Source organism: Pseudophryne corroboree, chromosome 4, assembly GCF_028390025.1.
Source record: "Pseudophryne corroboree isolate aPseCor3 chromosome 4, aPseCor3.hap2, whole genome shotgun sequence".
Taxonomy (NCBI): Eukaryota; Metazoa; Chordata; class Amphibia; order Anura; family Myobatrachidae; genus Pseudophryne; species Pseudophryne corroboree.
The window spans coordinates 748,722,802-748,748,222 of NC_086447.1; the positions used below are offsets into that span (position 1 = coordinate 748,722,802).

The following is a 25,421-nucleotide window of genomic DNA, read 5'->3' on the forward strand; positions in this document are numbered from 1 at the left end:
CCGATAAATCTATTTCTCGGAGTCCGTAGTGGATGCTGGGCGCCCATCCCAAGTGCGGATTATCTGCATAAATTGTACATAGTTATTGTTAACTAATTCGGGTTATTGTTGAAGGAAGCCATCTTTCAGAGGCTCCGCTGTTATCATACTGTTAACTGGGTTTAGATCACAGGTTGTACGGTGTGATTGGTGTGGCTGGTATGAGTCTTACCCGGGATTCAAAATCCTCCCTTATTGTGTACGCTCGTCCGGGCACAGTACCTAACTGGAGTCTGGAGGAGGGTCATAGGGGGAGGAGCCAGTGCACACCACCTGATCTGGAAAAGCTTTACTTTTTGTGCCCTGTCTCCTGCGGAGCCGCTATTCCCCATGGTCCTTTCAGGAACCCCAGCATCCACTACGGACTCCGAGAAATAGATTTATCGGTAAGTAAAATCTTATTATCAATTTATCTACGGGAATAAAATAAATGAAATACATTGTTTTTATTGACTTCCTTTGATAGTTATTGGTATAATAGAAGATACAGCTTATTGTGAGAAAAGCTATTTCCCAGTAGTTATACCCAATTGTTGTGTGTTATTTAGTGGTTATGCGTAATTGCTGGTTTTTTGAAATACGTGGATGAGCTGAGGTTATGCAGAAGACCTTCACATGATATAACAGGATGTATCTTCTTACATGTTGTTTGTGCACTGGAACATATTTATGATGGTATGAAATGTAATACTGATGTTTTGTGATGTCATGCTAGCCATTAAATAAACTAGACGGAATATAGGCTCTGAATATTCATCAGTTCATCACTATTGACCTCACTTCATTGTCTAAGTTCAAACCTTGTGGTCTCAGTGTTTTTAGCGTGTACATCCATCTTAATTCCTCTTTGTTTATTTTTTTCAAAAAGTCTCCTCCTCTCCAATTTGGTGGTACTAACTTAATTCCCAGTATCTTCAAACCTGTCGAGTTGCTGTCGTGTGTTTCTTTGAAATGCTGTGACAAATTGTGTGTTTCTAAACCGTGTTTGATGTTTCTGACATGTTCAGCTATTCTTGTTTTAAGGGGTCTTGTTGTTCTCCCTACATACTGTAGTTTGCACGGGCATTCAGCTAGGTAGATCACCCCTTTGCTGTGGCATGAGATGTGTTCTTGTATATCAAAAACTTCTCCTGTTTTGTTGGAAATAAAGTTGGTGACCCTTTTGGTGCTCACTTTGTGTGTTCTACAGTAGTTGCAGGTGCCACAATGAAAAAAACCTTTATTGAGTTTCTGTCCTAACATGGTAGTCTGTATTTTTTCTACTTTTCTAAGGTGACTATGTGACAATCTTGATTTTAGGTCTGGTGCTCTTTTGTAGATAACTTTTGGCCTTGATGGGAGTTTGTCTGCTAAGATGTCGTCTTCTAGTAGAATATGCCAGTGTTTGTATAGGATTTTTTCTAACTGCCGGTTGTTTGTGCTGTATTGTGTAATGAAGGCTGTTTTGAAAGCTTCATTTGTTGTGTCTTTTATTCTTGTATGTTAGGAGGGTGTTTCTGTCTATTTCTTTTGCTTTTTCTAAGTCTTTCTCCAGAGTATCTTCCTTGTAGCCTTTATCTATAAATTGGCATTTCATTTCTTCTGCTTGTGTTTCGAAATCCTCTATTTTTGTAAAGTTTTTTCTAATCCGTTTAAACTGGCCTAGTGGGATGCTCTTTAGCCAGTTCGGGTGATGTGCACTACTGTTTAGAATGTAGCTATTCACGTCTACACTCTTCTGAAAGGTTTTTGTATGGATAGTAGAATTTTCTATGAAAATCGTTATATCTAAAAAATTCACTGTCGATTTGCTGTGTTCTGTAGTGAAAACCAAATTCTTATTGTTTGCATTGATGTATTTGAGAAATTCTAAAAGTCTTTCTTCTGTGCCCTGCCAGATGAAGATCACGTCGTCTATGTATCTTCGCCATAGGACCAGGTTTGCCCCAAAGCCATGCCCGCACCATATGTTGGTATCCTCCCAGTGACTCATGAATAGATTGGCATAACTCGGAGCAAACCTGGTCCCCATGGCTGTTCCTTTGGTCTGTCTGTAGTATGTGTCGTTGAACCAAAAATAGTTGTGTTCTAAGATGAATCTTATGCATTCTATGATAAATTCTGTTTGTCTTGGGTCTAGATTCTGATCTAAAGAAAGAAAATGTTTTACAGCTGATATTCCCTGTTCTTGGTTAATTACTGTGTACAGTGAGGTGACGTCACTTGTACATATCCAGTAGTCGTCTGCCCAAGTGACGTCTCTCAGTGTTCTGATGATGTCAGTGGTGTCCTTTATGTATGATTTTTGTGTTTTTACGTATGTCTGAAGGTATGAGTCTATATACTGTGATAGATTCGATGTGAGAGAGCCTATTCCTGATATGATCGGTCGACCTGGTGGGTTATGTCTGTCTTTATGTACTTTTGGCAAATAATAAAATACTGGAAGTATGGGATTGTCATTATTTATGAATTCGTGTTCTTTTTTGTTCAGAATTCCTACATCTAAACCTTCTTTTGTTAGTATGTCCAAGCTTCTTTTGTAGTTTTTGGTGGGGTCTTGTGTGAGGGTTTCATATGTTTCTTTATCACTTAAAATTCTGAGTGATTCATTTATGTATGCTTTCTTGTCTAGCAATACGACCCCCCCCCCCTTTGTCTGCAGGTTTTATCACTAGTTCTTTGTTGTCACTGAGATCCTTTAATGCGTTTTTTTCAGTTTTTGTCAGATTTAGTGTCTTAGGTTTTGTTTCTATTTTGTCTATGTCCCTTGTTACCAAATGTTCGAATGTGTTGATTAGTGAACCTCTCATGTATTGTGGGTAGAATGTGGATTTGGGTTTTAGATCTGAGTGCTTGTATGTTCTTTCTGCATCTTTTTGTTCAGTGAATGCAATTGGTCCTTTGTTGTAATATTTAGCGAGTGTTAGTTTTCTTGTGAACTTGTGTAAGTCTAAGTATGTTTCAAATTTATTTAACTGTTTTGTCGGTGCAAATTTCAAACCTTTGTTTAATAGGGAGACGTGTTCCTTTTTTAGTGCGACTGTGCTCAGGTTAAATATCCCTTTGTTTTCTATCTCTGGTTGTTGTTCCTTTTGTGTCTTCCTGTTTCTTCCACCTCTACATCCTCGTCTAGTTCTATTAATTTTCTTTTGTTTGGTGTTGCTGTTTTCTGGTCGCAGGACCGGAGGCCTGCACTCTTTCCTAAAAAATGGTCTGCACATGTTTCTTGTGTTATCGGTTCGCTAGCTACTGTGTCTTTCTCAGTGGTGGAGATGTCCTCTAGGTGAGCTGAAACTTGGAAACCTTTTTCTAGGGACAGTCTAGCTAGTTTTTCATAGTCGATTTCTTCTTCAATACTGTATGTGGAAAAATCTGTATCTAAAGTGCTGTCCAGGATAGAGTGATATTGTGTGTCTTCTCTGCTTTTGTTGCCTGCTGTATTGTATGTTAATCTAGGATTTTTTGAGTGCAATCTTGTCATGTATTGTTGATAGGTGAGATTTAGTCTTTTGTACACAGGTGTGGTGTGTAACTGTTTTTTTGTTTTGTTGGGGTCTGTCTTTCTTGGAGTTTTCAGTAAAGTTGATGTGTGTTTTTGTTTAGCTGTGAATTTTTTGTCTGGCTTCTTTTTGCCTATTTTGTCCCTTAGGATTTTTGATTCCTTGGTTGCTATTATGTCCTCCTCTGTTCGTCTCAATCTGTTTTTCGATACCAGGACGGAGGAGGTTAGCGGGGAGTCCGGGGATATTTAATTTTACCTTCACCCTGATCACCTCATCCCACCACTGTCCAGATTGGGGTACCCCACAGCGACACTGTGACTAACTGTGGAATTCAACATTCCTGCTAATCCAGAAATATCAATCTATACTGTGATACCGGATAGTAAAAAACGACAATAAGGTGGAAAAGAGGTGGGACGCCACACTCTGCTCACACCAGACATTTTGGGACTTAGACATATTTTTTCTAATTTTTTCATTTCCACTTTATATTTTTCATTTTCTTTTTTTTATATTATATATATATATATTTATTTTTTTTTTTTTTTTAATTATTATTTTTTATTTTTCTTTATCATTCTTTGCCCAACTTCATGATTATCACTATCATTTTTTTCATACATTTGGGTAAAAGCAAATTTTGACCCTATATTATTTATATACAAATAAACGTCCGTATTTTTCATACTACATATTATTCCGTGGTTCTTTCACTTATACTGACAATTTATTTTGCAAGTAGGCGCAGTTGTGTAAATCCTGTTTCTCTATCGTCCTAGTGGATGCTGGGGTTCCTGAAAGGACCATGGGGAATAGCGGCTCCGCAGGAGACAGGGCACAAAAGTAAAGCTTTCCGATCAGGTGGTGTGCACTGGCTCCTCCCCCTATGACCCTCCTCCAAGCCAGTTAGATTTTTGTGCCCGGCCGAGAAGGGTGCAATTCTAGGTGGCTCTCCTAAAGAGCTGCTTAGAGAAAGTTTAGCTTAGGTTTTTTACTTTACAGTGAGTCCTGCTGGCAACAGGATCACTGCAACGAGGGACAGAGGGGAGAAGAAGTGAACTCACCTGCGTGCAGGATGGATTGGCTTCTTGGCTACTGGACATCAGCTCCAGAGGGACGATCACAGGTACAGCCTGGATGGTCACCGGAGCCGCGCCGCCGGCCCCCTTGCAGATGCTGAAGTAAGAAGAGGTCCAGAATCGGCGGCAGAAGACTCCTCAGTCTTCTAAAGGTAGCGCACAGCACTGCAGCTGTGCGCCATTTTCCTCTCAGCACACTTCACACGGCAGTCACTGAGGGTGCAGGGCGCTGGGAGGGGGGCGCCCTGGGAAGCAAATGAATACCTATTTTGGCTAAAAATACCTCACATATAGCCTCCGGAGGCTATATGGAGATATTTAACCCCTGCCAGAATCCGTTAAGAGCGGGAGACGAGGCCGCCGAAAAAGGGGCGGGGCCTATCTCCTCAGCACACAGCGCCATTTTCCCTCACAGAAAGGCTGGAGGGAAGGCTCCCAGGCTCTCCCCTGCACTGCACTACAGAAACAGGGTTAAAACAGAGAGGGGGGGCACTAATTTGGCGATATGCTTATATATATTAAGATGCTATATGGGATAACACTTATATAAGGTTGTCCCTATATAATTATAGCGTTTTTTGGTGTGTGCTGGCAAACTCTCCCTCTGTCTCTCCAAAGGGCTAGTGGGTCCTGTCCTCTATCAGAGCATTCCCTGTGTGTGTGCTGTGTGTCGGTACGTGTGTGTCGACATGTAGGAGGACGATGTTGGTGAGGAGGCGGAGCAATTGCCTGTAATGGTGATGTCACTCTCTAGGGAGTCGACACCGGAATGGATGGCTTATTTAGGAAATTACGTGATAATGTCAACACGCTGCAAGGTCGGTTGACGACATGAGACGGCCGACAAACAATTAGTACCGGTCCAGACGTCTCAAAAACACCGTCAGGGGTTTTTAAAACGCCCGTTTACTTTAGTCGGTCGACACAGACACAGACAGGGACACTGAATCCAGTGTCGACGGTGAATAAACAAACGTATTCCTTATTAGGGCCACACGTTAAAGGCAATGAAGGAGGTGTTACATATTTCTGATACTACAAGTACCACAAAAGAGGGTATTATGTGGGATGTGAAAAAACTACCATAGTTTTTCCTGAATCAGATAAATTAAATAAAGTGTGTGATGATGCGTGGGTTCCCCCCGATAGAAAATTATGGGCGGTATACCCTTTCCCGCCAGAAGTTAGGGCGCGTTGGGAAACACCCCTTAAGGTGGATAAGGCGCTCACACGCTTATCAAAACAAGTGGCGGTACCGTCTATAGATAGGGCCGTCCTCAAGGACCAGCTGACAGGAGGCTGGAAAAATATCATAAAAAGTATATACACACATACTGGTGTTATACTGCGACCAGCGATCGCCTCAGCCTGGATGTGCAGAGCTGGGGTGGCTTGGTCGGATTCCCTGACTAAAAATATTGATACCCTTGACAGGGACAGTATTTTATTGACTATAGAGCATTTAAAGGATGCATTTCTATATATGCGAGATGCACAGAGGGATATTTGCACTCTGGCATCATGAGTAAATGCGATGTCCATAACTGCCAAAAGATGTTATGGACACGACAGTGGTCAGGTGATGCAGATTCCAAACGGCACAAAGGTGTATTGCCGTATAAAGGAAGAGGAGTTATTTGGGGTCGGTCCATCGGACCTGGTGGCCACGGCAACTGCTGGAAAATCCACAGTTTTTTACCCTAAGTCACATCTCTGCAGAAAAAGACACCGTCTTTTCAGCCTCAGTCCTCTCGTCCCTATAAGATCATATCTGCCCAGGGATAGAGGAAAGGGAAGAAGACTGCAGCAGGCAGCCCATTCCCAGGAACAGAAGCGTTCCACCGCTTCTGACAAGTTCTCAGCATGGCGCTGAGACCGTACAGGACCCCTGGATCCTACAAGTAGTATCCCAGGGGTACAGATTGGAAGGTCGAGACGGTTCCCCTTCGCAGGCTCCTGAAGTCTGCTTTACCAAGGTCTCCCTCCGACAAGGAGGCAGTATGGGAAAAAATTCACAAGCTGTATTCCCAGCAGGTGATAACTAAATTACCCCTCCCACTACAAGAAAAGGGGTATTATTCCACACTATATTGTGGTACTGAAGCCAGAAGGCTAGGTGAGACTTATTCTAAAAAAATTTTTTGAACACTTACAAAGGTTCAAATCAAGATGGAGTCACTCAGAGCAGTGATAACGAACCAGGAAGAAGAGGACTATATAGTGTCCCGGGACATCAGGGATGCTTACCTCTATGTCCCAAATTTGCCCTTCTCACTAAGGGTACCTCAGGTTCGTGGTGCAGAACTGTCACTATCAGTTTCAGACGCTGCCGTTTGGATTGTCCACGGCACCCCGGGTCTTTACCAAGGTAATGGCCGAAATGATGATTCTTCTTCGAAGAAAAGGCGTCTTAAGTATCCCTTACTTGGACGATCTCCTGATAAGGGCATAATCCAGGGAACAGTTGGAGGTCGGAGTAGCACTATCTCGGATACTGCTACAACAGCACGGGTGGATTCTAAATATTCCATAATCGCAGCTGATCCGACGACACGTCTGCTGTGCCTAGGGATGATTCTGGACACAGTCCAGAAAAAGGTGTTTCTCCCGGAAGAGAAAGCCAGGGAGTTATCCGAGCTAGTCAGGAACCTCCTAAACACAGTGCATCATTGCACAAGGGTCCTGGTAAAACTGGTGGCTTCCTACGAAGCAATTCCATTCGGCAGATTTCACGCAAGAACTTTTCAGTGGGATCTGCTGGACAAATGGCCCGGATCGCATCTTCAGATGCATCAGCGGATAACCCTATATCCAAGGACAAGGGTGTCTCTCCTGTGGTGGTTATAGAGTGCTCATCTTCTAGAGGGCCGCAGATTCGGCATTCAGGATTGGATGCTGGTGACCACGGAGCCCAGACCGAGAGGCTGGGGAGCAGTCACACAAGGAATAAAAATTTCCAGGGAGTGTGATCAAGTCTGGAGACTTTTCTCCACATAAATATACTGGAGCTAGGGGTAAATTTATAATGCTCTAAGCTTAGCAAGACCTCTGCTTCAAGGTCAGCCGGTATTGATCCAGTGGGAAAAACATCACGGCAGTCGCCCACGTAAACAGACAGGGCGACACAAGAAGCAGGAGGGCAATGGCAAAAACTGCAAGGACTTTTCGCTGGGCGGAAAATCATGTGATAGCACTGTCAGCAGTGTTTCATCCCGGGAATGGAAACTGGGAAGCAGACTTCCTCAGCAGGCACGACCTCCACCCGGGAGAGTGGAAACTTCATCGGGAAGTTTTTTCCACATGATTGTAAACCGTTGGGAAATACCAAAGGTAGACATGATGGCGTCCCGTCTGAACAAAAAACGGGACAGGTATTGCGCCAGGTCAAGAGACCCTCAGGCAATAGCTGTGGACGTTCTGGTAACACCGTGGGTGTACCAGTCGGTGTATGTGTTCCCTCCTCTGCTTCTCATACCTAAGGTGCTGAGAATTATAAGACGTAGAGGAGTAAGAACTATACTCATGGCTCCGGATTGGCCAAGAAGGACTTGGTACCCGGAACTTCAAGAGATGCTTACAGAGGTCTTATGGCCTCTGCCGCTAAGAAGGGACTTGCTTCAGCAAGTACCATGTCTGTTCCAAGACTTACCGCAGCTGCGTTTGTCGGCATGGCGGTGGAAAGCCGGATCCTAAAGGAAAAAGGCATTCCGGAAGAGGTCATTCCTACCCTGGTCAAAGCCAGTAAGGAGGTGACCGCACAACATTATCACCACATGTGGCGAAAATATGTTACGTGGTGTGAGGCCAGGAAGGCCCCACAAAGAAATTTCAACTCGGTCGTTTCCTGCATTTCCTGCAAACAGGAGTGTCTATGGGCCTCAAATTGGGGTCCATTAAGGTTCAAATTTCGGCCCTGTCGATTTTCTTCCAGAAAGAATTGGCTTCAGTTCCTGAAGTCCAGAAGTTGTCAAGGGAGTATTGCATATACAACCCCCTTTTGTGCCTCCAGTGGCACTGTGGGATCTCAACGTAGTTCTGGGATTCCTCAAATCACATTGGTTTAAAACCAGTCAAATCTGTAGATTTGAAGCATCTCACATGAAAAGTGACCATGCTCTTGGCCCTGGCCTGGACCAGGCGAGTGTCAAATTGGTGGTTTTTTCTCAAAAAAGCCCATATCTGTTTGTCCATTCGGACAGGGCAGAGCTGCGGACTCGTCCCCAGTTCTCTCCCTAAGGTGGTGTCAGTGTTTCACCTGAACCAGCTTATTGTGGTGCCTTGCACCTACTAGGGACTTGGAGGACTCCAAGTTGCTAGATGTTGTCAGGGCCCTGAAAATATGTTCCAGGACGGCTGGAGTCAGGAAAACTGACTTGCTGTTATCCTGTATGCACCCAACAAACTGGGTGCTCTTGCTTCTAAGCAGACTATTACTAGTTGGATGTGTAATACAATTCAGCTTGCACATTCTGTGGCAGGCCTGCCACAGCCAAAATCTGTAAATGCCCATTCCACAAGGAAGGTGGGCTCATCTTGGGCGGCTGCCCGAGGGGTCTCGGCTTTACAACTTTGCCGAGCAGCTACTTGGTCAGGGGCAAACACGTTTGCTAAATTCTACAAATTTGATACCCTGGCTAAGGAGGACCTGGAGTTCTCTCATTCGGTGCTGCAGAGTCATCCGCACTCTCCCGCCCGTTTGGGAGCTTTGGTATAATCCCCATGGTCCTTTCAGGAACCCCAGCATCCACTAGGACGATAGAGAAAATAAGAATTTACTTACCGATAATTCTATTTCTCGGAGTCCGTAGTGGATGCTGGGCGCCCATCCCAAGTGCGGATTATCTGCAATACTTGTACATAGTTACAAAAATCGGGTTATTATTGTTGTGAGCCATCTTTTCAGAGGCTCCGCTGTTATCATACTGTTAACTGGGTTTAGATCACAAGTTGTACGGTGTGATTGGTGTGGCTGGTATGAGTCTTACCCGGGATTCAAAATTCCTCCCTTATTGTGTACGCTCGTCCGGGCACAGTACCTAACTGGCTTGGAGGAGGGTCATAGGGGGAGGAGCCAGTGCACACCACCTGATCGGAAAGCTTTACTTTTGTGCCCTGTCTCCTGCGGAGCCGCTATTCCCCATGGTCCTTTCAGGAACCCCAGCATCCACTACGGACTCCGAGAAATAGAATTATCGGTAAGTAAATTCTTATTTTTAACTTTAAATACTGGAGGTTTCTGGGTTTAACCTCTCACACGTACTGCTGCCACCCCAGTATTACTTATATAAGTAGAGCGTTGGTCACATTTACAAAGAAACAGATTCTACAAACCCGGTCATCAGCAGCTCCTTATATGGGTATACTAGACTTAAGAAAAGATAGAGCCAGTAGGGCGGACAAAATCTTCAACAATATAGAACACACTACTGCCACGCACGATAGTGTAAACAAATTCTGTGATCTATTTTTGAAATTGGAAAGACTAGCAACTAAAGAATCCAAAATATGGTGGGACAATAAAACACTTAATTGGTACTTATCACACAAATTGATACCTAAGGGTCTTAGAATCAAGAAAATCCCTACACATAATAAAGATAATCCACAGTTTACAAAGAAATGGGAAAACATACTACAAGACTGCTCCATGCAACTGATTCAGTTAATTATCAATACACACGATAATGAACTCAAAGAATTAGAGAAAGAAATAGTCACTACAAGTAGCTCTAGAAGAACATAAGGAGGACAAAGAATTTCAAGAATTAGAAACAGTATCGAAAAACAGATTGAGACGAACAGAGGAGGACATAATAGCAACCAAGGAATCAAAAATCCTAAGGGACAAGATAGGCAAAAAGAAGCCAGACAAAAAATTCACAGCTAAACAAAAACACACATCAACTTTACTGAAAACTCCAAGAAAGACAGACCCCAACAAAACAAAAAAACAGTTACACACCACACCTGTGTACAAAAGACTAAATCTCACCTATCAACAATACATGACAAGATTGCACTCAAAAAATCCTAGATTAACATACAATACAGCAGGCAACAAAAGCAGAGAAGACACACAATATCACTCTATCCTGGACAGCACTTTAGATACAGATTTTTCCACATACAGTATTGAAGAAGAAATCGACTATGAAAAACTAGCTAGACTGTCCCTAGAAAAAGGTTTCCAAGTTTCAGCTCACCTAGAGGACATCTCCACCACTGAGAAAGACACAGTAGCTAGCGAACCGATAACACAAGAAACATGTGCAGACCATTTTTTAGGAAAGAGTGCAGGCCTCCGGTCCTGCGACCAGAAAACAGCAACACCAAACAAAAGAAAATTAATAGAACTAGACGAGGATGTAGAGGTGGAAGAAACAGGAAGACACAAAAGGAACAACAACCAGAGATAGAAAACAAAGGGATATTTAACCTGAGCACAGTCACACTAAAAAAGGAACACGTCTCCCTATTAAACAAAGGTTTGAAATTTGCACCGACAAAACAGTTAAATAAATTTGAAACATACTTAGACTTACACAAGTTCACAAGAAAACTAACACTCGCTAAATATTACAACAAAGGACCAATTGCATTCACTGAACAAAAAGATGCAGAAAGAACATACAAGCACTCAGATCTAAAACCCAAATCCACATTCTACCCACAATACATGAGAGGTTCACTAATCAACACATTCGAACATTTGGTAACAAGGGACATAGACAAAATAGAAACAAAACCTAAGACACTAAATCTGACAAAAACTGAAAAAAACGCATTAAAGGATCTCAGTGACAACAAAGAACTAGTGATAAAACCTGCAGACAAAGGGGGGGGGGGGGTCGTATTGCTAGACAAGAAAGCATACATAAATGAATCACTCAGAATTTTAAGTGATAAAGAAACATATGAAACCCTCACACAAGACCCCACCAAAAACTACAAAAGAAGCTTGGACATACTAACAAAAGAAGGTTTAGATGTAGGAATTCTGAACAAAAAAGAACACGAATTCATAAATAATGACAATCCCATACTTCCAGTATTTTATTATTTGCCAAAAGTACATAAAGACAGACATAACCCACCAGGTCGACCGATCATATCAGGAATAGGCTCTCTCACATCGAATCTATCACAGTATATAGACTCATACCTTCAGACATACGTAAAAACACAAAAATCATACATAAAGGACACCACTGACATCATCAGAACACTGAGAGACGTCACTTGGGCAGACGACTACTGGATATGTACAAGTGACGTCACCTCACTGTACACAGTAATTAACCAAGAACAGGGAATATCAGCTGTAAAACATTTTCTTTCTTTAGATCAGAATCTAGACCCAAGACAAACAGAATTTATCATAGAATGCATAAGATTCATCTTAGAACACAACTATTTTTGGTTCAACGACACATACTACAGACAGACCAAAGGAACAGCCATGGGGACCAGGTTTGCTCCGAGTTATGCCAATCTATTCATGAGTCACTGGGAGGATACCAACATATGGTGCAGGCATGGCTTTGGGGCAAACCTGGTCCTATGGCGAAGATACATAGACGACGTGATCTTCATCTGGCAGGGCACAGAAGAAAGACTTTTAGAATTTCTCAAATACATCAATGCAAACAATAAGAATTTGGTTTTCACTACAGAACACAGCAAATCGACAGTGAATTTTTTAGATATAACGATTTTCATAGAAAATTCTACTATCCATACAAAAACCTTTCAGAAGAGTGTAGACGTGAATAGCTACATTCTAAACAGTAGTGCACATCACCCGAACTGGCTAAAGAGCATCCCACTAGGCCAGTTTAAACGGATTAGAAAAAACTGTACAAAAATAGAGGATTTCGAAACACAAGCAGAAGAAATGAAATGCCAATTTATAGATAAAGGCTACAAGGAAGATACTCTGGAGAAAGACTTAGAAAAAGCAAAAGAAATAGACAGAAACACCCTCCTAACATACAAGAATAAAGACACAACAAATGAAGCTTTCAAAACAGCCTTCATTACACAATACAGCACAAACAACCGGCAGTTAGAAAAAATCCTATACAAACACTGGCATATTCTACTAGAAGACGACATCTTAGCAGACAAACTCCCATCAAGGCCAAAAGTTATCTACAAAAGAGCACCAGACCTAAAATCAAGATTGTCACATAGTCACCTTAGAAAAGTAGAAAAAATACAGACTACCATGTTAGGACAGAAACTCAATAAAGGTTTTTTTTCATTGTGGCACCTGCAACTACTGTTGAACACACAAAGTGAGCACCAAAAGGGTCACCAACTTTATTTCCAACAAAACAGGAGAAGTTTTTGATATACAAGAACACATCTCATGCCACAGCAAAGGGGTGATCTACCTAGCTGAATGCCCGTGCAAACTACAGTATGTAGGGAGAACAACAAGACCCCTTAAAACGAGAATAGCTGAACATGTCAGAAACATCAAACACGGTTTAGAAACACACAATTTGTCACAGCATTTCAAAGAAACACACGACAGCAACTCGACAGGTTTGAAGATACTGGGAATTAAGTTAGTACCACCAAATTGGAGAGGAGGAGACTTTTTGAAAAAAATAAACAAAGAGGAATTAAGATGGATGTACACGCTAAAAACACTGAGACCACAGGGTTTGAACTTAGACAATGAAGTGAGGTCAATAGTGATGAACTGATGAATATTCAGAGCCTATATTCCGTCTAGTTTATTTAATGGCTAGCATGACATCACAAAACATCAGTATTACATTTCATACCATCATAAATATGTTCCAGTGCACAAACAACATGTAAGAAGATACATCCTGTTATATCATGTGAAGGTCTTCTGCATAACCTCAGCTCATCCACGTATTTCAAAAAACCAGCAATTACGCATAACCACTAAATAACACACAACAATTGGGTATAACTACTGGGAAATAGCTTTTCTCACAATAAGCTGTATCTTCTATTATACCAATAACTATCAAAGGAAGTCAATAAAAACAATGTATTTCATTTATTTTATTCCCGTAGATAAATTGATAATATATATCAACATAAAAATACAAAATGAATTGTGTTAGATTGTATACATACGGCTAAATCAATCATTTCTAAAACAAACGAAGAAAAATAGTTTTTTTATTTCTAGTATTAAAACTTATTATTTGCAGAATCAACATAAGAAGATTATACAAGATGTTTATTTTATTCTATTTTATTTTATTTTGTTATATACATTATTAGTTGTTTTTCTTTGGTTTTGCACACAGCCACAAATAGCAATCATCGTTCTTATACAAGCCTGTTTAACTATGTGACAAATCTAAACACACATTGTATCCATTTAGCTTATACAGAGGTAGTATGGACACACCCCTTTTTGGGATGATACAATCAAGTATGGGTATAAAAAGCCCTCAACTAAGATGGTGAATAAGGACTCCCTGAGGAAGACCCAAACGGGTCGATACGCGTTGGAGAAGGAACTGAGCATTGCATCACCACTCTCCATATCATCTATAGAAAACAACAGTATTTTGAAATATATCTGGACGGAACAAACTGATTCGCAAGAGACACTGTGGAGGAGAAACGGAGCCGCACGGCCGAGAGGACACAGACCTGAGAGCGGAGCACCGATCGTCAGGCTGAGAGAAGACAGAAGAAAGGAGAAAAGGTAATACACCCCGTAGGAGGGAAGGTTCACGGCGGACAGTCCCCTTGTGGGTCCAGAAGTCGTCGATACCTTCCCCCCAGAGGCATGACCGCGTCCCTCCGGTTTTGAACACTGGCAGACGTCTGTGTTTGCGGACGTCTCCTGCTGCACAGGACGGAGGAGGTTAGCGGGGAGTCCGGGGATATTTAATTTTACCTTCACCCTGATCACCTCATCCCACCACTGTCCAGATTGGGGTACCCCACAGCGACACTGTGACTAACTGTGGAATTCAACATTCCTGCTAATCCAGAAATATCAATCTATACTGTGATACCGGATAGTAAAAAACGACAATAAGGTGGAAAAGAGGTGGGACGCCACACTCTGCTCACACCAGACATTTTGGGACTTAGACATATTTTTTCTAATTTTTTCATTTCCACTTTATATTTTTCATTTTCTTTTTTTTATATTATATATATATATATATTTTTTTTTTTTTTTTTTTTAAATTATTATTTTTTATTTTTCTTTATCATCATTCTTTGCCCAACTTCATGATTATCACTATCATTTTTTTCATACATTTGGGTAAAAGCAAATTTTGACCCTATATTATTTATATACAAATAAACGTCAGTATTTTTCATACTACATATTATTCCGTGGTTCTTTCACTTATACTGACAATTTATTTTGCAAGTAGGCGCAGTTGTGTAAATCCTGTTTGAACTTTAAATACTGGAGGTTTCTGGGTTTAACCTCTCACACGTACTGCTGCCACCCCAGTATTACTTATATAAGTAGAGCGTTGGTCACATTTACAAAGAAACTAAATCTGTAAAAGCCCATTCCACGAGGAAAGTGGGCTCTTCTTGGGCGGCTGCCCGAGGGGTCTCGGCTTTACAAATTTGCCGAGCTGTTACTTGGTCGGGTTCAAACACTTTTGCAAGAGTCTACAAGTTTGATACCCTGGCTGAGGAGGACCTAGAGTTTGCTCATTCGGTGCTGCAGAGTCATCCGCACTCTCCCGCCCATTTGGGAGCTTTGGTATAATCCCCATGGTCCTTACGGAGTCCCAGCATCCACTTAGGATGTCAGAGAAAATAAGATTTTACTCACCGGTAAATCTATTTCTCGTAGTCCGTAGTGGATGCTGGGCGCCCATCCCAAGTGCGGATTGTCTGCAATACTTGTATATAGTTATTGCCTAACTAAAGGGTTATTGTTGAGCCATCTGTTGAGAGGCTCGGTTATATTTCATACTGTTAACTGGGTATAGTATCACGAGTTATACGGTGTGGCTGGTATGAGTCTTACCCGGGATTCAAAATCCTTCCTTATTGTGTCAGCTCTTCCGGGCACAGTATCCTAACTGAGGTCTGGAGGAGGGTCATAGTGGGAGGAGCCAGTGCACACCAGGTAGTCCTAAAGCTTTCTTTAGTTGTGCCCAGTCTCCTGCGGAGCCGCTATTCCCCATGCTCCTTACGGAGTCCCAGCATCCACTACGGACTACGAGAAATAGATTTACCGGTGAGTAAAATCTTATTTTTTTTCCCTTCTAGAAATGGGATCACTTTTTAGAAACTTGAGTAAATCCACCTCATGATCTCTGACTTTTACTTCCAATGAGATTTAGCTACTTTTGGGTATACATAAATGTTCAGATCATTATCAGTCAACGTTATTTTAGTAATTTAAGCAGAATCTTCTTGTGTTTTTCTACATCAGGCCTCAAAAAAGAAAGTTTACATGCTGTACAATGTCCAGCCGGACCGCTCCGTGACTGGCGGAGCATGGTATAGCGACCAAGACTTCGAGTCAGAATTTGTAGAAGTGTTAAACCAGCAGTGCTTCAAATTCTTACAGTCCAAGGTAAATTCCAGTTTACTATGTTGTTGTGTCTTCTGTGTGTATGTGACATTTATTTTCTAAATAATTGACAGTTTGGGTTTAACGCCTGTAAATCTGTGTTCTCTCGCTCTTCTTCATTGTGAATAGAAAGATTTCTGCAGCAGGGTACATTTCCACAGGGAAATATCGGGGTGTAGAGTGGATCTTAATCCAGAGTCACCAACAGGCTAAAGCTTTGGGCTGTCCCAGGATGCTTTGAGGTCTCATCTCTAATCCCGCCTCCAGGCACTGAGAGCTCAGTTTCGAGTTGGTGTCTGCAGCAGCAGGTCACCTAACAGGAGGGGGCTGCACTGGGCAGCCCTGAAAAAGCTTTTCTAAGAAGATTTCTTCTCTGGGCTGTCAGCGCTGTATGTCAGGGTGACACTTCAGCACTGCAGCTCCATCACCTCCCAAGTGGCACCACAAACTCCCGCTGCACAGTTCCCGGGTACTTGCGGCGGACACGTCCCGGCTTAGGCACAGAGTCGCAGCTGCTCTCTGGTTCACGTGGCTGCTAATGGGAGGAGGTAAGAGGGTCCCCCAGACAGGACCCGCCATTAAATCGTGTTCCATCCACAACCTAGGGAGACAGGTCGCGGTGCTGGCGTTAACACTGGTACCGAGCAGGGACCCCACTAGACAACGAGGGTATCTGAGTACAGGTCGGGTGTACTAACACCCCATTTAATAATGCTTGCTAGTACCTGGGGTGGAAGTTCAGCATAGGGGAGCCAGCGCCCAGATCTTCACCAAGATTATGGCTGTGATGATGGCTCATCTCCGTCGCCAGGGAGTCAGAATTCTGCTGTAGCTAGACGACCTGCTGATTCTGACAAATTCCCACAAAGTCCTCCTTAGTCATCTGCAACTGACTTTAACCTTCCTGCAAGTCCACGGGTGGCTTATCAATTGTAAGAAGTCCTCGCTGGACCCAGCTCAGAGCATGGTGCTCCTGGACACACACAGTCAGAGACTGTTTCTGTCACCAGAAAAAGTCCTGAAGCTTCAGGACAGGATAAGATGCTTCCTTTGACGCCCCAGAGTGTCTATACATTTGGCGATGCAAGTACTTGGCCTGATGGTGTCGGCCTTCGACATGGTAGAGTATGCTCAATTTCATTCCTGCCCACTACAGATGTTAATCCTTTCCAAGTGGGACGGCCTGCTTCATCGGATCAGATCTCACATGATCTCTTTGACTTCTGTCGCTGACCTGGTGGCTCTAGGACCAGCAATTGAGCAGAGGCTGTCCCTTCTGAGTCCCGACTGGGTCCTGCTGACAACGGACGCCAGTCTGAGGGGATTGGGAGCGGTGTTGGAGCAACACTCTTTTCAAGGTCGTTGGACCAAGGAGGAATCACTCCTTCCAATAAATATTCTGGAGCTGAGGGCACTGTTCAATGCACTATCTCTCGTCCTGCCTCTAGTACGGAACAGGCCTGTTGAAGTACGATCAGACAACGCCACCACGGTGACATATATAAACCATCAGGGCGGCATTTGAAGCCACATGGCAATGATGGAAGTGTCAAAAATACTTTGTTGGGCGGAACGCCATCTACCAGCCATATCGGCAGTGTTCATTCCGGGTGTCCTGAACTGGGAAGCGGACTTCCTCAGTCGCCAGGACATGCACGCCGGAGAGTGGAGTCTTCATCTAGAAGTCTTTCAACTCCTAGTGGACAGGTGGGGCTTACTGGACGTAGACCTCATGGCGTCTCAACACAATCACAAGGTCCCGGTCTTCGGATCAAGGACCAGGGATCCTCAAGCGGCGTTCGTGGATGCACTGGCGGTTCCATGGAACTTTCGGCTGCCCTATGTGTTCCCATCAGTGTCACTCCTGCCCAGGGTCCTACGGAAGTTCAAACAAGAAGGAGGAATATTACTTCTAGTCGCTGGCGGTTATCCAGACTATGCTGAAGGCCCGCAAACCGGCATCTGCCCAGATTTATTACAGGGTCTGGAATTCTTACTTCACCTGGTGTGCTGATAAAAATTATGATGCATATAGATTCAGATCTTCCAGAATTCTGGCTTTTCTGCAACAAGGCCTGGACTTAGGCCTCCCTCAAGGTTCACATATCTGCCTTTTCTGTGTGGTTTCAGAGAAAAATTGTGTCTATACCTGACGTACATACATTCACTCAGGGTGTCCTGCGGATTCAGCCTCCCTATGTCCCTCCTGTGGCTCCATGTGGGATCTGTCTGTTGTGCTAAATGCCCTGAAAGAGTCTCCATTTGAACCTCTTGAATCAGAGGCCCTTAAATGGCTCATGGCCAAGGTCCTGTTCTTGCTGGCTATTGCATCTGCAAAGCAGGTGTCGGACTTAGGGTGGACGACAGGACAAAGCGCCTTTCTGATATTTCACCGTGACTAGGCAGTTCTACGAACTCAACCGTGTTATTTACCTAAGGTGGTGTCATCTTTTCACCTTAACCAAAAGATTGTGGTTCCAGCCTTTATCTCTTCGGATTTGTCTCCCAAAGAACGTTCTTTGGATGTGGTTAGGGCTCTCCATATCTATGTGGAGAGGACTGCCTCTATCAGGAGGTCAGATTCCCTTTTTTGCCCTGTTTGGTTTCCACAAACGTGGCTGACCTGCAAATAAGCAAACCTTGGCCAGATGGATTAGAATGGTGATTGCACAAGTTTATGCGCAGGCTGGACTCCCAGTTCCTGCTGCTATTAAAGCCCATTCTACTCTGTCTGTTGGACCTTCTTGTGCGGCAGAACAATTTTGTGTAAGGCGGCTACGTGGTCCTCGGTGAACACGTTTCTTAGGTTCTATGCGTTTGATACTTTAGCCTCCCAGAATGCTTCCTTTGGACGCCGGATTCTCATATCCGCTAAGGCGCGTCCCTTACCTTGAGGTTCTGCTTTAGGACATCCCCGATGTTTCCCTGTGGAAACCAATGTACCCTGCTGCAGAAAAGGAGTATTATGGTAGACTTACCATGGTTAACAATCTTTCTGCGAGGTACATTGGGTTCCACAGGGCGCCCACCCTGATGCACCTAGCTTCTATGGGTTTGTATGGCATTAGCCACTGGTACCGTCTCCTGTCGTGAGAATGTGGTTCTATGTGACTAACATCTGCTTTCTCTCTTGCCTGCTCCTGCATTGGACTGGTTAACGAAACTGAGCTCTCGGTGCCTGGAGGCGGGGTTATAGAGGAGGCCCCAATGCATCCTGGGATAGCCTAAAGCTTTAGCCTGTCGGTGCCTCTGGATCAATATCCACTCTACACCCTGATGTTTCCCTGTTGAACCCAATGTACCTCGCAGAAAGAGTGTTAACCATGGTAACTCTACCATAACACTCCTTTTTGCTTCAACCATATCTGACAGTATACTTGTTTGTTGCTCATCACAGGCAGAAGCAGCCAAAGACAGTAAGCAAAATCCGATGATCCAGAGAAACAGCTCATTCGCCTCTTCACATGAAGTTTGGAAATATATATGTGAACTTGGCATCAGCAAGGTAAGAGCAGATGGGATTTATCTAATACATATATAGTCTCTCCATATATGGCTAAATCTCTTTGTAACTAACTGCTATGTAGGGGGAGGTAATATGGCTCTCTCTGTTTTAAAAACTTGGATTGGATATACATATAGTAACGCACAAAGACATGGGCGAAATGTATATTAAAAAGAAAACAAAAATGCTATATACCAACTTGATGTAACTAAAATGATATATATTTTGTAATAATGTTGCTATGGCTGCCATATTTAAATAAATTATTTTAACAACATCTGTGATCATAATGTAAAGAGGTTTTTATTAATATTCATAACCGATTTCTTATATTTAAGTCTACTTACATACATTGCCAGACTCCTCTCAGCAGATAGAGCTAGCTAATAACAGTAAAAAGAGCATTATACAAAGAATAATGTCACAACTAGTTGGAAGGATTGTCTCGAAATCCTAAATACAAATTGATCTAGCAAGAAATAACAAAACTACATATGTAAAAGTTGTGCTAAATTGAAACAACATTCTTAATACTGTATTCACAAAAAAAAAAAATTCCGATAAGGTTGAATTGTCAATGGAAGACATAGAAACTATCCTAAACACGTTGATATATGACGGAAAGGTGGAGATGACCATAATTGCTGCTAAAGAGGGGACAGTGGGCAGTGTGGATGGACAGATGAAGCTTTACAGAGGAGTGAACCCAATCATACAGCCAGCAGGATTAGTGCGGACACCGTGTGGCCTGTGCCCGGTAAGTTGATCTCATCTGGCAAGTAAAACTGCATAATGCCATTAATTACCTTTTTTGTGCAATATAACATTCACATTGCAGCATATTTTTAATACAGTCTCTAAATAAAATAAAAAAACTAATTAAAATGCAACTGTAATGTTACAGATAATGGATTGTAAGACAAGGGAACTAGATCTGATTGATGAGGAAGAACTATACATCTTGAAGTATCTATGTATTTTTCATTGTGCAGCATTTCTTCTGTATATACAGTACTGTGCAAAAGTTTTAGGCAGGTGTGGGAAAAATACTGCATAGTAATAATGCTTTCAAAAAATAGAAGTTTATTTTTATCAGTTAACAAAATGCAAACTGAATGAACAGAAGAGAAATCCATATCATATTAATATTTGGTGTGACCACCCTTTGCCTTCAAAATGGCATCAATGCTTCTAGGTACACTTGCACACAGTTTTTAAAGGAACTTGGTAGGGAGGTTGTTCCAAACATCTTGAAGAATTAACCACAGAACCTCTGTGGATGTAGGCTTGCTCAAATCCTTCTGTCTCTTCATGTAATCCCAGACAAGCTCCGATGATTTTGAGATCAGGGGGTATATTTACTAGAAGTCGATTTTTGTATTTCAGGGTCTAAATTCCACATTTACTAACAGATGATTTTTGACATATTTTGTTTCTCATACGTCCTAGAGGATGCTGGGGATTCCAAAAGGACCATGGGGTATAGACGGATCCGCAGGAGCCTGGGCACACTATAAAGACTTAAACTGCGTGTGAACTGGCTCCTCCCTCTATGCCCCTCCTCCAGACCTCAGTTAGACTTTGTGCCCAGGAGTGATGGGTCACACACTAGGGGAGCTCTCCTGAGTTTCTCTGAAAGACTTTATGTTAGGTTTGTTATTTTCAGGCAGACCTGCTGGCTACAGGCTCCCTGCATCGTGGGAGTGAGGGGAGAGAAGCAGACCTACTTCTTCTTAGTTTAAGGGCTCTGCTTCTCGGCTACTGGACACCATTAGCTCCAGAGGGTTCGATCACTTGGTGCGACTAGCTGCTTTTTCCCGGAGCCGCGCCGTCAATCCCCTCACAGAAGCCAGAAGAAAGAAGCCGGGTGAGTATTGGAAGAAAAGAAGACTTCAGTGACGGCAGAAGACTTCAGTAACGGAGGTAACCACAGCGGTAGCGCTGCGCTCCATGCTCCCACACACCAACGTCTCTGGCAGGGTGCAGGGCGCTGGGGGGGAGCGCCCTGGGGGCATGTTGCTGAGGTTATAAAGCGCTGGCGGGGGGACATATTTAGGTGCCCGGGCACCGGGTATGTTCACCCCGCCAGGGGGCCGCGAAACGGGGGGAGCAGCAGCGGTAACGCTGCGCTCCCTGCTCCCGCACATCATCGCCTCTTGCTGGGTGCAGGACGCTGGGGATATAGATCACTGGCGGGGGGACGTACTTAGGTGCCCGAACACCGGGGGTGTTCACCCCGCCAGTGTGCCGCGAAAAGGTGGAGCAGCAGCGGTAGCGCTGCGCTCCCTGCTCCCGCACACCATCGGCTTGCAGGGCGCTGGGGGGGAGCGCCCTGGGGGGGCATTTCTTCAGTGATCCCTGGCGGGGGAACATACACGGGCACCGGGTGTCTTCACCCCGCCAGGGTACCGCAGCGTGCGCGCTGCGCTCCATTGCTCCCACACACAAACGGCTTCCGAGGGTGCGGGGCGCAGGGGGGGTGCCCTGGGCTGCGTTTTTTATATAATATATATATATATATATATATATATATATATATATATATATATATATATATATATATATATATATATATATATATATATATATATATATAAATAAAAACAGGGGGTTACTCCCTGTATATAGGTTCCCCCAGCTCAATATAGGGATATATGTGTATATATATTGTTTGAGCAGGCTTAAGCGCGCCGGGAAGGGGCGGAGCTTAGCCCTCAGAGGAGTCAGCGCCATTTTCCTCAGATCCCCGCCAGCACTTGCTGTATAGTAAGAAGGAGGGGGGGCACAGTGTTTTTAATGCTATATGGGTCTCATATAGCATTATGTTTGATAATGGACGCATAATCCTTGTGGTAATACATAAATTCACTGTTTCCCTGATTGTTTACCCACTATCGGTTAGTCGACATATGTCGACAGGTGTGAGGGCTTTGTCACAAGCTGCTGTGGGGATAACTGTCTGCTTCACCGGCGCATGGCGGTATTTGATTCGGAGAATTAAGTATTCGAAAGTTGGTGTTTGTGGGCTTAAAACAGTAAACACGCTAGGGGAGACACGGTTGTTTGTGGATGCCCTGTCGGCATCAACGGTATTTCCGGGGTAAAAAAATTATCAGGCTGTTATTGCCTTGTACCTGTATGTATGTATGTATAAAGATATAGACTGAATAAAACCAGTGGCGCAGACAGAAGGAACATGTAAAATAATATCAACAATCACAACCTGATTAGCTCATTTGGGGATGCCAATGTTGTTTTGTTAATGCATATATCCATTCTCGATATTGACCTCAAAAGAGAAAATAATTGATAGTGCAACACCGTTTAATAACAAAAGGAATCCCAATTTTTTATTTAGTCCCACTCACATGAAGGGACTTTATCATCGCATGTAATAGAATTCCACAGTGCAGCCAAGATCGTACGTCTTTCCCGTATTCCTTTAGGTCAATACCTCGGGAGAAATATCATTAGTGCAACACTGTGAGATATTTCTTAAAAACAATTTTAATCTCTAAAAAACACACTCACATTACACATAAAAAATATCAGCATATAGAAACATGGGGTTTTTTTCCTCACAAACAGCAGAAATGAATCCCAGAAGAAAAAGTCCTGGAAGTCCACACCGATGTTAAGAGTCCCAAGTAAACCCCTCCGAGATGTCCACAGTCACAGGCACCTTGCTTAACGCGTTTCGGACCTCCAACGATTCGGGTCCTTCCTCAGAAGCATGAGTGTGTTTTTTAGAGATTAAAATTGTTTTTAAGAAATATCTCACAGTGTTGCACTAATGATATTTCTCCCGAGGTATTGACCTAAAGGAATACGGGAAAGACGTACGATCTTGGCTGCACTGTGGAATTCTATTACATGCGATGATAAAGTCCCTTCATGTGAGTGGGACTAAATAAAAAATTGGGATTCCTTTTGTTATTAAACGGTGTTGCACTATCAATTATTTTCTCTTTTGAGGTCACTATCGAGAATGGATATATGCATTAACAAAACAACATTGGCATCCCCAAATGAGCTAATCAGGTTGTGATTGTTGATATTATTTTACATGTTCCTTCTGTCTGCGCCACTGGTTTTATTCAGTCTATATCTTTGCACTTGTTTCTTTGGGTTTTGGTGAAATCCCTTTGTGTAAAACTGGGCTGCACTCAGAGTGTTTATTGCGCAAAAAATTGGTTATTTCTATTCTACTGTATGTATGTATGTGTGTGTGTGTGTGTGTGTGTGTGTGTGTATATATGTGTATATATATATATATATATATATATATATATATCTCTAATATATTTATATCTAATATATTTATATCTAATATATTTATATCTAATATAATATTTATAGGTACATGTGGGGGGAGTGTTATCGAAATTGTATTTGTGTGCTTCCCTCAGACCCCTCGGGGTTCTAAGATTATTATTATTTTTTGCCCGCTTACTATTCCTTGCTGTCGACATTTACTAAGTTTCTGTCGACCTTAACGTTCCTGGTAGATCCACATCGGGGGCATGTCAGTACATGGTCATACACATTCACAACACATTACTGTCACTAGGGACCTGACAGGTCTGGACAATCCACTTGCGTATAGGTTATATCTATATGTGTATATCTGTAGATATAGGTTTATATATGCATGGTTAGGATATATGTGTTTTATTGTGTATTACATGAGGTATATCCATGAATGCTGAAATAATGGTATTCTTATCATGTGCTGGTCTCTCTGTTGATTAAGCTCTAGATTGGCCGTGTCGAGTTGGTTTTCGATCCTCTCAAGGAGTCCGACTATTATTCTCTTCCCGACGCGGAGAGAACATTATGACAGTCAACTCCTGGTCGACGCAGAGCCCAGTCGCAAAGGATCATACACAGGAAGCTAAGTGATATTTCATTTCTATACTTTGACCTTATTTGCACTGTATGCACTTGAGGAAGTGTTGTATTCGGGTAGGCATCCGATAGAATTACCCTACCCAGAGTGGGTAAGCTTGCCTATGTTGATTCTACCTTATAACATTACAGCAGGCTGCCACGTGACCGCAGGAGGTGTGACCGTGAAAATGCTGAGGATGTCTCCGAGAGATACTGGAGGGAGGTATACAGCTGTTTGGTGATGCCTCTGTTCAGTCAATCTCGGCGGATACCACTGGTAAGTCTAATTTCGTGAGTTAGCCTCCTTCACAACGGTTGGTGACGCGTTCTTTTGTGGGATGCAGTCGTTTTAACAGGTTCGATACCGTTCTTTTTTTCCTTTTCTGTGCAGACAGTGGAAGGTGAAATGGTAAGAGTTCTGCAGCCTTGTTAGGTTCGCAGAAGTGGATGTCGTTTTCTGTTTCCTCCACATCCACCACTTGTCGCTGAATCTATGGGGCTGGCCCCCACTCCGGTGGGCACTCGTCTACTAATTTTCAGTTGGTCCAGGAATAGACTAGGACCTGTGAGTTATTTATAGAATCCAAAGGGGAACATTCTAAATTACGGTTGTTTCCCCTTACTGTTTTTCGAATAGATCTTGCCGTTCCACTCTGGAAGGGGAGATAGGACGCGACACCATACAGAGGTGCGTCAGGATCAGGACATTGTCCGGTTGTCCCTGTATAAAGGTGCAAATCGTTGTTTCTCTAACGTCCTAAGTGGATGCTGGGGACTCCGTAAGGACCATGGGGATTAGCGGCTCCGCAGGAGACTGGGCACAACTATAAAGAAAGCTTTTAGACTACTGGTGTGCACTGGCTCCT

General features: G+C 43.0%; 1 protein-coding gene across 2 annotated transcripts in view; it reads left to right on the plus strand.

The window, feature by feature from the left end:
* The window catches only part of POLR3F (RNA polymerase III subunit F), a 77,125-nt gene that overhangs the window by 42,544 nt on the left and 9,160 nt on the right, over positions 1-25,421 (plus strand). Inside the window, exons 6-8 of one of the 2 annotated variants that reach the window (XM_063918150.1) lie at positions 16,020-16,163; positions 19,558-19,665; positions 20,291-20,422. In XM_063918150.1, the coding sequence (XP_063774220.1) occupies positions 16,020-16,163; positions 19,558-19,665; positions 20,291-20,422 (384 nt within the window). Of the gene's footprint in view, positions 1-16,019; positions 16,164-19,557; positions 19,666-20,230; positions 20,423-25,421 lie in introns of both variants that reach the window. The other variant, XM_063918149.1, reaches the window with a different exon arrangement.